The 12,914-nt window shown below is 44.8% G+C and overlaps 1 protein-coding gene across 1 annotated transcript in view; it reads left to right on the top strand.

Moving 5' to 3' along the window:
- GRIN2B (glutamate ionotropic receptor NMDA type subunit 2B) overlaps nucleotides 1-12,914 on the top strand; it is a 380,223-nt gene that overhangs the window by 205,856 nt on the left and 161,453 nt on the right. Inside the window, exon 3 of the mRNA XM_036909334.2 lies at nucleotides 2,751-3,349. Within this exon, the coding sequence (XP_036765229.2) occupies nucleotides 2,751-3,349 (599 nt within the window). The remainder of the gene's footprint in view (nucleotides 1-2,750; nucleotides 3,350-12,914) is intronic.

Genomic DNA, 12,914 nt, shown 5'->3' with positions numbered 1-12,914 from the left:
GCAAAGCCTGTCACCACACTTGCAATGTAGAGTTAGCCCAAAGCTTTGTTGAAAAAGAGCCGTCCCATTCCCAAATGCTGCACACCAGACTGATGTGTCAACAAAATTAATAACACTGAACCACTCATTATACCAGGGAACATCCACCTGAGCTGTAACTCTGTCTCTTGATGTCTGGCTTCATTAACCTCCTCTCGGTGCCACAGCTAAAATGGTCATGTAAGGCATCCTAATTTAAGGAAGGACTGGCAAAAGAAAATGGTTGAACTGGGCATTGATGGGAGCAGAGGAGTCAGAAAAAGGAGAGCAGTAGAATTAGAAGGTAAGAAGAGGGTGCAGTGGGGCTGGGATGGGGCCCCATCACTTCTTCTCTCTCCCTACTCTCACCATGCATTGGCTTTGTTCAGAGCAGTTGGCAGTTTCTCTCAGAGTGCGTTTGTGACTGTGAGAGTTTCAAGAGAAGGCTAAGAGAGGGGAGGGTGAGGTTGCTGTATAATATATTGGTTTCCTTTGAAATTCTATCTCATTAGCATGGACTCATTTACTGTTTACCCCCATGGGTTTTCCCTCAAGGTCATCTTTCCCCATGTGTTTGAACCAGATGTGGGTTCACCATAGATGGAACTTTGTGGATATCCAAGAACTTCTTGTGCTAAGATATTAAGAAATGTTCGTTTGTCATAGGCAGGTAGACTTACTTTGCTTACAATTGGGATCCCTTTCACCCTTGGCCTATACAGTTCAGGTATATTTGGAGACTTTTGTCCCTTTGCTATATGCACTAGGTTTGTGAAAATGGTTTGTGATACATGTCTCACTGGAGATTCCCCCAGATTCCTTTCAGCTCAAGGTAACAAGGAAAACAAATGGCTCTTTCTTTAAAACAATAGTCCTTCTGGGTGGGCTGTTGGGTCCCTGGCCTTCGTCCCGTGTTGCTGTGGTTCTCTTAAGCCCCTGACAAGTCTTAGAATAATTAACTTTGTTGTCTGTATTCCCACTATATCCTATAACCTGAGGACAAGGTCAGCTTTGCCTGAAGAGCAGTACTTGTAGTAGGAGAAAACCAGGAGCAGGGGCTGGCCGCAGTTTGGAGTGGACACAAATGAGATCATCATTCTGTTCTGAAGTCATTGCCGCTCCCTCCCCCTCCCTCCCTTGCCCTCTCCCCTTCTCCCAGTTCCCTGTCCCATAAGGCTGCTCTTCGACTGCAGGGTGAAGCCCAGGGAGGGAACGGGGATAAGCACCATTGTGCCTCAGCAGGAGGAACCTCCCTCAGATGGCTAAGCACATACTGTTTCATTCCGGAGACCCTGTGGCAAGTGGGAGAAGTTCACACCACACAAAGCAAACACGGTCAGGCGGAGCCAAGGGGCTGGCAGCTTTCATCGCTCAATCAGGGGATCTCTGGACACCAGCTGGATGTTCCCAACCTGTATTTTTTTCAATAGTGGGTGCCCAGAAAATACTCAGCGATTTTTCAGCTGTACAACAATACGATCCTGAACTAAGAAATCACTGTACAATTTTGCTTAAAAGCCAGGTCTCTTGCAACTGTACTTTGAAGTTTAGTTTGGGGGATAAAAAAGCGGACAGCCCCTTTGATGAAGGCACAATTTTGTTCGCCTGGATTGTGATAAAGTGGAGAGGAATCATCAGATAGAAGATAGGGGGCACAGAGCAAGAGGGGAGATGCCATTACGCAGGAGGAAGTCCGGGGAAAATGGCCTGAGAGAGGACAGTGTTGAGAGGGCCGTCATTTCCTGGCTTCCTAGTCTTCTAGCTGTAAGGTGCAGGGCTTGACATCTAAAAACAGCAGGTGAAATACAGCTTAAAATGGGAGAAATTTAAAATGGCTTCTCCCTCGAAAAGAGGGAGAAAACATAAGATGCTCAGAATTGACAGATTTGTATGTATAATACACAGGTCAGAGTGAGACCCCTGGCATCTTATAGGGAAGAGAAAGAACAGTCTTTTAGATGTTGCTCTGAAGTAAAGCATAATCATATATGAGCATGAAGAAAAGTCATCCTAACTTGTAGCCTAGATGTTGTCTGTCTTACTCCACCTTGCAAATCTCATTTTTAGAGTAGGAAATAGAAAACTAAATGTGCTATTAACAGATGTACCTTTATAGAAAATGTATTGACCAAATCTTGTGCTACAACATGCTTCCTCCTGATGCCCATACGTGGGCACCGCCCAGCAGCTGGGTCCGTGTGCCTGTGGCGCTCCCGTGAGTAGGTCCGAGGGTAGATTGATGGCATTTTGGATTATTCACTCTGACTGAGTGATACACATCCACATTGGTAAGTCCAAGGCTCAAAAAATGGAAAGTGTGTATATGTACATGTGTGTTTGTATAACTTGTTTGCCAATAAAACCTGACCTGAGCTGACATGCGGCCATTTAGGGTTTTTATCCCACTTTATGTGACTTTTCCTGGAGTATATTGCTATATAATTTGCTATAGACATATTGACAGATTTGATTTTAGGAAGCTGCCCTAGATTCTGCAGTAGACAAGGAGAGCACAGACCTATGTGGATTTGCTTAGATTCTCGAAGGTAGTTTTAAGATGAAAAGAATCACACGTTTGCCATTCAGACATATCCAATTTTAAAGACATTAAATGAAAAAGTAAATAACAAACACTAACCTGTGTGTCCAATTGGTTCAAACGTGCCCTTTCCGTCTTTGGTTTGATTTTTTTCTCTCTTTTTCTTTTTTTTCACATTTCCCTCCTATTCTAGGATGAATCCTCCATGTTCTTCCAGTTTGGCCCATCAATTGAACAACAGGCTTCTGTAATGCTCAACATCATGGAAGAGTATGACTGGTACATCTTTTCTATCGTCACCACCTACTTCCCTGGCTACCAGGACTTTGTAAACAAGATCCGCAGCACCATCGAGAACAGCTTCGTGGGCTGGGAGTTAGAGGAAGTCCTCCTGCTGGACATGTCCCTGGATGATGGGGACTCTAAGATCCAGAACCAGCTCAAGAAACTCCAAAGCCCCATCATTCTTCTTTATTGCACTAAGGAAGAAGCCACCTACATCTTTGAAGTGGCTAACTCGGTAGGCCTGACTGGCTATGGCTACACGTGGATTGTGCCTAGTCTGGTAGCGGGGGATACAGACACAGTGCCCTCGGAGTTCCCTACCGGGCTCATCTCTGTGTCCTATGATGAATGGGACTATGGCCTCCCTGCCAGAGTGAGGGATGGAATTGCTATAATCACAACTGCTGCTTCCGACATGCTGTCCGAGCACAGCTTCATCCCTGAGCCCAAGAGCAGTTGTTATAACACCCACGAGAAGAGAATCTATCAGTCCAACATGCTAAATAGGTAAGTGTGGGACACAGGGCACACTGATGGTGGAGGTCAGAGGAGAGCTTGCAAGGCTGGGGTTGGTCGTTCCAAGAGAGAGGGTCGAGCAGCTCAAGATACCAGAGGCTGAAGCCTGGCCACTGGGATGGCAGTTGTTTGTGATGGTGGGAATGTTTCAGATCCAAAGCTTGCTGTGTTCTTGTTCTAAGGTCTACAAAACAGCTTGCGTTTTTTAATCACTTGCTGTGTGCTAGGTGTTACTCTGTTTTGCATGCTTGACCTCATTTTACCCTCAAAGCAGCTACTCTTGGAGAAAGGTTTTAAAATTGTTTCCATTGCACAATACAAGAGAGTAAGGCTTGGGTGTAAATGGTCCAAAGTCACACTGCAGGTAAGAGGTTCAGTTTGGAGTTGAACTCAGGCCTCCGTGATTCCTGCATACCTGATCACTGACCTAGAAATGAGGGGGACCAGCCTGCTTGGGAAGGCTGCTCTCTGGAGAGGGAGTGGTGAATAGGTTACATGCTTCTGTAAGCACATGAAGGGGATTCTTCCCTTGTTTTTATCTCCTTTTCTTCTCTCTCTGCCTTTAAGACTGTGAGTGCTGCTGTAGACGCAGCTTTTAGATTTGCTCTGAGTGTGGTTTATTCAGTAAGAGGAAAATATGGGTGGAGTTCTGCTCCCCTGACCTCGCCTAACAATCCAGCTCTGCCTGCACACATCCTCTGGGAGTATCATGTGACTGGGAGGTAGAAGATTCTATACTCTGTTTCTGTGGTTTTGTTCTTTGTATAAAACTTCTGCATGTGCACATCGTAAAAATTCAAATAATATAGAAGAGCACAAAGAAGAAAGTAAAAATAACCTTAAATCTGCCTAAAGAGAACCGTTGTTGAAATAGTTAGTGAACATCTTGCTAGATGTCTCCCTGTGCATGTATACCTATATGGATATAAACCTATAATTTTACATAAATGGAAATATAACTGTGCATGCTGTTCAATAACCTCTTTCCTTTCCCTTAACAGTATGTTTTGGGCAACCATTTAAAATTGATCATGAACTGCACCATAGATATAGACAGGTATTCAGAAAAGCCTACTATATTTTCAGGTACCTACCATCCAACTTTAGAAATAAAACATCAGAGAGTGTATTCTGGGACCTTGAAATACCTTTAGTAGAGGTTAAATGTGTGCTTCCTTATGCCTGTTTAATTTCTGGAAGGGAGTTGGACTGTAGCCCCTCAGCTAAGGTTCTCATTCAGAGTTGCAGCCAACACTAGATTGATGTAGCTGTGTCTGTGATCCAGTCCTAATATTCTCCCACCTTGAGCCTCTGCTCTTTCTGCCGTCCCTGGTTATCACTGCTTGTCTGGTGCAGATTGTCTTGGTTTTCTTCCTACCTCTCTGGTAATTCTTCTCAGGCTCCTTGGTATGCTTCTCTTCGATTGGTCCTTCTCAGGGTTTTGTCCCACACCCTCTTCTTTTCTCACCCATTGCCAAGGATGTAACTGATATCTGTTAGTTCCCCCAAATGGATGTTTCTGGCTGAAACCTCTCCCTTGAGCCCTGGTCTGTGTTCTTTACCATGACTAGATGGGTTCCTTTGGGTGCCACAGGGCCTTAGAACATGCCACATCCAAAGCTGGACTGCTTTCTCCCTCGTTACCCTCCCACCCTCTTCTAGGCAAATCTGTACCACCTATAAAATTATCCAGTTGCCTAAAATAAAATGTCCAAGGCATCCTTGGTTCCATATCCTGACACCCCACAGCCGCTCATGCCGTTTTCTGTGGATTTCCTCTGGAGTGTGTTCACTCGTCTGCGTGCCTGCACCACATCACTGTTCATCTCTTCTGTGTGCAGTGCTGCAGGGCCTGTTCAGTATCATCTGGTGCCCAGGCCTGCTTCTTTTCAGTCTCCCTGCAGCCTGGGTGATCTAAAATGAAAATGTGATTTCATCACCCTCCTGCTTAATACCTTTCAGCAGCTTTTCATTACTCCCCTAACAAAGTCCCATTTCCTTAATACAATTTATAGTCTTCCACAGTGGGAGCCCTCCTCTCTTTCCCAGACTGTCTTGTGCCACTCTCTCCCTTGATCATTGCATTCCTGCAAGACCCAACTTACTTGAGTTCATTGAAGATACCACGTTCTTTCTCTTCCAGCTCCTTCCTCTGCCTTCAGTGTCCTCGGTGCCCCTTCTCACGGCTACGCCAGTACAGGTGCTCCCGTACCTGCCCCGTTCTCCTCACTCCCCAGGCTTCAGTCATGGCATCGCTTCCCCTGAGAGGGCTTTTTGAGCCCTGGACTGACTTTCCTCTGTTATATATGCCTGTGCTTCTCCAATGAAGCCACTCTTCAGACTGTTATAATCACAGGCTTTATTCTCTCTCTTCCCCGTCAGTTCTGTGAAAGCGGCAGCCTTTCTGACTCACCCCTTTCTGAGCCCCCACCCCTAGCACTGTGTGTGGCACACTGGGAGGGGATGGGTGATTTCCTCCAAGATTCACTGCTGCACAGGGCAATGCCTACCCCACAGGGGCTTCCTTGTTCTGCTCTTTGCAAAATAGCAGTGATTTCCTTTAAAAACTCACTACTCTTTCAGTGCTGTACATTCATGTTTTCTCCCCCTGTGTTTAGTGTTGAATTCAAATCTGATTCCGATTATTTTACCAAATGTTTGTTCAATAAAACCAAAGCTAACAATGAAGGAATATCAAGACTAGAACATCAGCCAGGTAACACAAGGAAATCAAGTGGGTGTTTCCTGAAAGTCCATAAATACCTGCTTTTATCTAAAATTTCCTCTGGGTAAACAGCAATCCGCAGGTATTATCATTTCCCATGTGGCTTACTTTATGTTAGAATATAAATGTCACCTCTGTAGCCTGGTCTCCTACCACCATATCTTTAAAATCACCATTGGTTCTTTCTTTGTTACCATCTTCTGCAGCCGCTCAAGAAGGTGACCCTCCTCCGTCCTCCATACAGTTGACCCTTGAACCACACAGGTTTGGACAGCACAGGTCCACTTACATGCGGACTCTTTTCAACAGATTCTATACAGTACTGTAAATGTGTTTTTTTCTTCCTTATGATTTTCTTAATAACATTTTCCCTTCTCTATCTTAATTTATGGTAAGGATATAGCACATAATACAAAGAACATGCAAAACATGTTCATCGACAGTTTATGTTATCAGGAAGGCGTATGGTCAACACTAGGCTGTTAGTAGCTAAGTTTTTGGGGAGTCAAAAGTTATATGAAGATTTCCAACTGTGTGGGAGTTGGCACCCCTAGCCCCTGATTTGTTCAAGCGTGCTCCTTCCTTAGAGGTCATTGTCAAGGTGACAAGTGGCCAGCTCCGTCTTCTCAAGTGTAGCAGTCCTTAAAGGAACGAGGATTATGCAATACAGATTATTCATCATTTCCTTGAGTACTAGAGTAGAGCAGAGAGAATCTGCCTTCACCTGATCTCCAAAGTATACTGTGGATGTATTTCTGAAGTAAAAAAGTGTCTCAAAAATGTTCTGCTCTGCTAAGATGTTTCCTTTGGGAACTTTTTCTTCTGCCCCGTTCTGTGACATTTCCAGGGTTCAGTATCTGGCTGCCTGCTGGGCATCCTCTCTCTGCTGTTTCTGTCCATTTACCTGCATCCTGCCTCACCTCCATCGTCTTTTCCTTGCGCTTTTCCCAATGCAGCCTCTCATGGCTCTTGAACCCAATCCCTGTGTCTCTTGGGAATGTTTTAATAGGGTTTTTTTCTCAGGCCCCAGAAAGAACAGGGATTGACCAACAGGAACCAGAAGGAGCTACCCTCAAAGTCTGAGCTGTTACCACCCCGCAGAGCATCAAAATCATCAGCGGAATTCAATTAGAAACATTCGGTCTGGCTCCCCCTGCTTCACATGGTCTGAAATGGGACTCTTCCCCTTTCACAGATCTGGTCTCACTAGGGTCACTCTTTTAAATAACAGCCAAGCAGCCGCACCATTCAGCCACAGCAGGCAGTCGTTGCAAATGAAACTGTTGCAAATGGCTGGTTGGTTTATGAGGATGACTTCTCCTTTGGCCTGCTGCTCATTGCTCTGCAACTACAGCAGAAGGAGGGCTCCCTGGAGAGTAGCTGGGAATAACCCAGCCCCGGAAGACACAGGAATACCGAGTTAGGAAAGGCTTCTCCTCTCACCTGCCGAAAAATCCAGCTGCATTAACAGGCTCTGTCCTACCCAGAGCACAAAAAGAGGAGGTACAACTCTCATGTGTACCTGACCAGGCCGTGGCTTGCTTTTCATGCAAGGGAAGTTCATAAGTCTTGATTTCAGGAACAGGGGCAAGAGGTTATATGAGAGCCCAGAATCCCAAAGAGAGCCGCATATAGGCACACCTTGTTTTATTGCACTTTTTACAAAGTGAAGGTTTGGGGCAAATCATCAGTACCATTTTTCCAACAGCATTTGCTCACATTGTGTCTCCATGTCATGTTTTGGTAATTCTCACAATTTTTCAAGGTTTATTGTTATTATTATATTTGTTCTGGTGGTCTGTGATCAAGTGATTATGACTTGCTGAAAGTTGAGATGATGGTTAGCACTTTTTAGCAATAAAAAACATCTACATTGACTTTTTAGACATAATGCTGTTGCACACTTAGTAGACTACAAAGATAGGATAAACATAACTTTATATGCCCTGGAAACCAAAAAATTCATGTGACTTGCCTTATTTCAGTCATCACTTTATCACAGTGGTCTGGAACCAAACGTGCAGTACCTCCAAGGTATTTACTTGTTAGTTACCAAAGGAAGTTTTTTTTAATGACATATAAGCATCCTCAGAGAAAATCCTTAAAATGAACTATTTTAGTTTACAATCAAATGGACATTATCAGGTGTCAGTCTAAATTCCTTACTGATAACTTCTGAGCTCCTTGAAGTCTGACCAGCTGTAGACTCGGTGACGATCTCCAGAGAAGCTCAGGCTTCTGGACAAGGCTTTTTACCAGGGTTTCAAGAAAAGAGCAGAAACTCAATTAAATTTGAGTTTCAGATTAACAATGGATCATTTTTTTAGCTTGTCCCAAATGTTGCATGGGACATGCTGATATTAAAAGACAATTTGTTGCTTATCTGAAATTCAAGTTTATCAGGGTTCCTGTATTATTTTTTTGCTAAATATGGCAATACTACTTTGTATACTAATAAAAATTAATTGTCTGGTGGAATTTTTGCCTTTCATTTATGCCTTATTGGTAATTGTAGTACAATGCTCTGTAACATCATCTGAGACATGCTGAGAGAGTTTTATTCTATCTGGGAACTTCATTTGATTGAAAGGGCTGGAGAATTTCTTCTGCCATGCATTCTCTCAGTGAAGGGTCTTAGTTCCTAAGAAAAGTCTGAAAACTTTTGGTACCAGATGATCTGAAAGTGTTTAGAAAGTGATCAGGCCACTTGTCTAAACCCTTCTTTTTCTGCCTGAGCTAGAAAAGAATTGTTAGCTATTTGTAAGCAACTGTCTATATTTTTCTTTTATCACTTCCCCCAGGAGAGCAGTTGATGGTTACTTTGCTCTTCAATGTGTTGTCTGATACTCTGCTTGCCTGTTTCTGTCACTCAGGTGATGGGGCACCTGCCACTTACCTCTAGGCTCCCTTTCTGTCCTGGGGCCCCAGTGCTCCTCCTCTTCACACGTAACCTTTTGGGAGTTGTAGGAAAAGCAGGTGTTCCTTGTGATGGCTGGATCTCAACCTAAGCAGACCTCTTATGAATCTTGCCTAATTGTTTTTCCCTGGTGTTCTCAGTTTTCCTGTTTAACATTTATTTTGCACTCTTCCCCCTGCCCCCACCTGGCCCTACATTCTTCCTTCCCCATGGAAGCTGCTGTCTTGAAAGGCTGGAATCCTTCTCCTGGCCCAGCCTTTGAGAGATGGGCATAACTGATGAGAAGAAAGGTGCTTTGTTAGCTTCTTAATAAAAAAGTTCTGATGAAAGTGATCTTCCATTAACCTTAAGGCCGGGTCCCCATCCTCGGAAATATTAGCTGGATTGTTCCCGGGGGGGGGGGGGGGGGCACTTGCCTCTCTTGGCCTGGAAAGTGCTGAGAGGTTAAGAAGTAAACAAGGAACTGAGTCATTTAAGTTTTAGACACCGTGGGCCAAAACTGCTCAGTCATTACCCGTCTTTCAGTTGTTAGTGAATGCTCTTGGCATGCCAAACATTGGCAGATTTATGGTGAGACAAGTATGTATTAAAGATTCACTTAATTTAATATAATGAGCATGTGAACCAGTCAAAAGGTTCTGTGACTGCATAGGTACAGGGGGACCATCAGGCACAGAGGCCCTTCATCTGATTAAGGAAATCACGGAATCTAAGGAAAGCTACATTTTCATATGACATGGTTAGTAAAGCAAGACATACCTGTGTATATATAGAGATTTTATAGAAAGAATTGTAGATGGTGATATAAAAGGAGATATAAGTTAGGAAAAGTAACTGAAAAATCTAATAACTTTCCTAGAGGATATACTCAACACTGACTGTAATTCAGGCAAAGCAAAAGCTTTCACTGTTCATGAAAGAATGAGTGTGAGGATTATTCCAACTCCTCTGTTTTCTCTAGTCTTTCACATTCCTCTTAACAGGTATGTAGATGGTTATTTCAGTAAGTGATCCCTGCTCTTTTACTTTAAATTCAAACCTGTGAGGAGAATTCCCAAATGTTTAACACCAAGACCCCTATGTGATTCTTTCCTTAAGCTGTCTAACTCTACGGCTGACTTGTAAAGTTTAGTACTTACCCATGGCATATATTGGTGTTTCTCTCCCATTTTCCTCCGCCTCTTCCTTCCCACTCTCTCACTTCCTCTTCTTCCTCCTCCTTTAAATAACTATTTTACAGTTTGAGGGACAGAGCAGCAGATAAAGAGGGGAGGCGAGTGGGAAAAGAACTCCATTTCATGGAGGACAGTTCTGAGGATGGGTAGGGTGCGCATCCATGCTGGGAGAGGAGAAGAGGTGGTGCCCTGTCTGGGAAGGGATACGGTGGTCTCAGAGAAAAGAAACAAGAGTAGAGAAGGACAGTGGCCCTTAGTAGAGAAAGCAGATAGGCCTCATTCCAAATAGCAAATTCTTCTGTGGGTTGGTGACAATAATAAGGGTTAAGAAGAGGGTCATAAAGTATATGCTCAAAAGCAGGTCCTATTGTCAGCCAAGCCGAGGAAGTTAACGACTCCAGTGCCGGTCACCTTTCTGGTTACTTAATTGCACGTCCAGCCTTGTGTAGTTACGGAGTTTGATCCTCAAAAAAATCCTGGTCCATGCCATGTCCTCGGGAGATGGCCGTGATGACCCAGTTTACAAGGGCAGCCTGTGCTTCCTTTCTTCCTAAGCACCCCCTTGCTCCATCTCCTAGGGATGGAGCACTTATCTAACATACTGTATGTATTCTATATATTTAAAATATTTTGTTGTCTCGCTCTCATCCATTGAATTCAAGCCCCATCAGAGCAGGGTTATTTTTATTTTTATTTTTTTTGATATCATTAATCTACAATTACATGAAGAACATTATGTTTTTGAGGCTCCCCCCTTCACCAAGTCCACCCCCACATACCCCTTCACAGTCACTGTCCATCAGTGTAGTAAGATGCTGTGAAATCAATACTTGTCTTCTCTGTGTTGTAGAGACCGCCCCATACCCCCCACCACATTATACATGCTAATTGTAATGCCCCCTTTCTTTTTCCCCACGCTTATCCCTCTCTTCCCACCCATCCTCCCCAGTCCCTTTCCCTTTGGTAACTGTTAGTCCATTCTTGGGTTCTGTGATTCTGCTGCTGTTTTGTTCCCTCAGTTTTTCTTTGTTCTTATGCTCCACATATGAGTGAAATCATTTGGTGCTTGTCTTTCTCCGCCTGGCTTATTTCACTGAACAGAATACCCTCTAGCTCCATCCATGTTGTTGCAAATGGTAGGATTTGTTTTCTTCTTATGGCTGAATAATATTCCATTGTGTATATGTACCACATCTTCTTTATCCATTCATCTACTGATGGACATTTAGGTTGCTTCCATTTCTTGGCTATTATAAATAGTGCTAGAGCAGGGTTATTTTTAACATCTGTGTTGCCAGCACAGTTGCCTGATATATTATAGGCACTTGATACACATTGTCTGATAAAAGCATGAATCATGACAGGAATCATCCCCATTTGATATGTTTTTAAGAAACTGAGGCCCAGGGACTCCCAGCTTTGGCGATGGAATGCCTGGATTTGCCTCAGGGACCTGGATTTCAGCCCCTCACTGGACTGCACATCAACTAAGCTTTAAAGAAAGCTTGGCTTTCCTTAAAATCAGCGTGTCAGAGTTGGAAGTATCCGTGGTGTTCATCTAATCCAGGTCTTTCAATATATGTATTCTCATGGACTAGCTGGTAGAGTGATGGATGGATTTTACAAATGTGAGAAAGAAAATCTCAGAAGAGTCACTGATCTGTGAGAGGCTGGGCAGGTGCAGAACCCAGGTGGCCCGATGGCAGGAGCAGTGGGCTTCAGAGCGCACGCTGCCTCCGAACTGCTTGCCCGTGTCTTCATGAGGGCAGGCAGGCAGCCAGGGCGTTCCTCTTAACCTTTGCCCTGGTCTGGCATTGTCCCCATGATTCTTGCTCCCTGGGTTCTTACCCAGACAAGGGTGCAAATTCACAGTTAATAGGAATTGAAGCTGGTGTTACTTAGGAATTGAGTGGGAGTCATTTCTCCATCTGGTCTTTCTTCCCACCAGAGGATAAAGGCTGGCTGGGTGGAAGGACTGATCGGGGCAACTTGCCAGAAAGCTAGAGTGCTGTCATTTATGGTTACAGACATGGGCTGGAAGCCTGGGTGAAGGCTGGACCACAGCCCAACAAGGTCAACTTAACTCACAGGAGCTGCTTGAGAGCAGAACTGGTTTCGTGGCTTGTGCATCTATATAAGACCTCACACATTTTAAATAATTAATGGTTTGGGCCTTTCTCTTTGTTTCCTCTCCAGTGGAGCTGTCAGGAATGCATAGGTGTTCATCTCCTGGAGATAATTCTCCAGGACCCGATGAGGCTGATAAGGATTTGGAAGAAGCAGGGAGCTGAGAGTGACTGACCTTCGGAAGTAGTTGCCAGGAGGTCGGAACCAGCCCTGCAGACAGGGGCCCGGGAGGCAGCCTGGGAGAGGGTGGCAGCAGGGGCTGGGGAAGAGGAAGCTTCTCCCGACCTTCGGGGTTTTATCAGTGGCGCCTTCTCTTCCGGGAGGGCCTGGTGGGGTGAGTGTGCCCAGACTGGCACCAGTCCCCACACTGGGCTGGCTGGTCACACATGAAGGAACTGCCACTGACAGATTAGAGCTCCCTGCCGCTGAAATCTGCTCCCTCTTGTCCGGCGTCCAGCAGCGGCAGCCGGCCGGGGGCCGTCTCCTGCCTCCCTCGCAGCTCCAGCTCCTTCTTCTCCTCATTCGTTACCCTTCACGCCGCCCCGCACCTTTCTTTCTTTCTTCTCCCCTATCTCTTTCTCCATGGGGAGTTCTGCTCAGTGGTCTTTTGCT

Source organism: Manis pentadactyla, chromosome 14 (assembly GCF_030020395.1).
Source record: "Manis pentadactyla isolate mManPen7 chromosome 14, mManPen7.hap1, whole genome shotgun sequence".
Classification (NCBI taxonomy): Eukaryota; Metazoa; Chordata; class Mammalia; order Pholidota; family Manidae; genus Manis; species Manis pentadactyla.
Note: the sequence above shows the minus strand (reverse complement) of the source record. Positions and strands in the feature narration are given on the sequence as shown.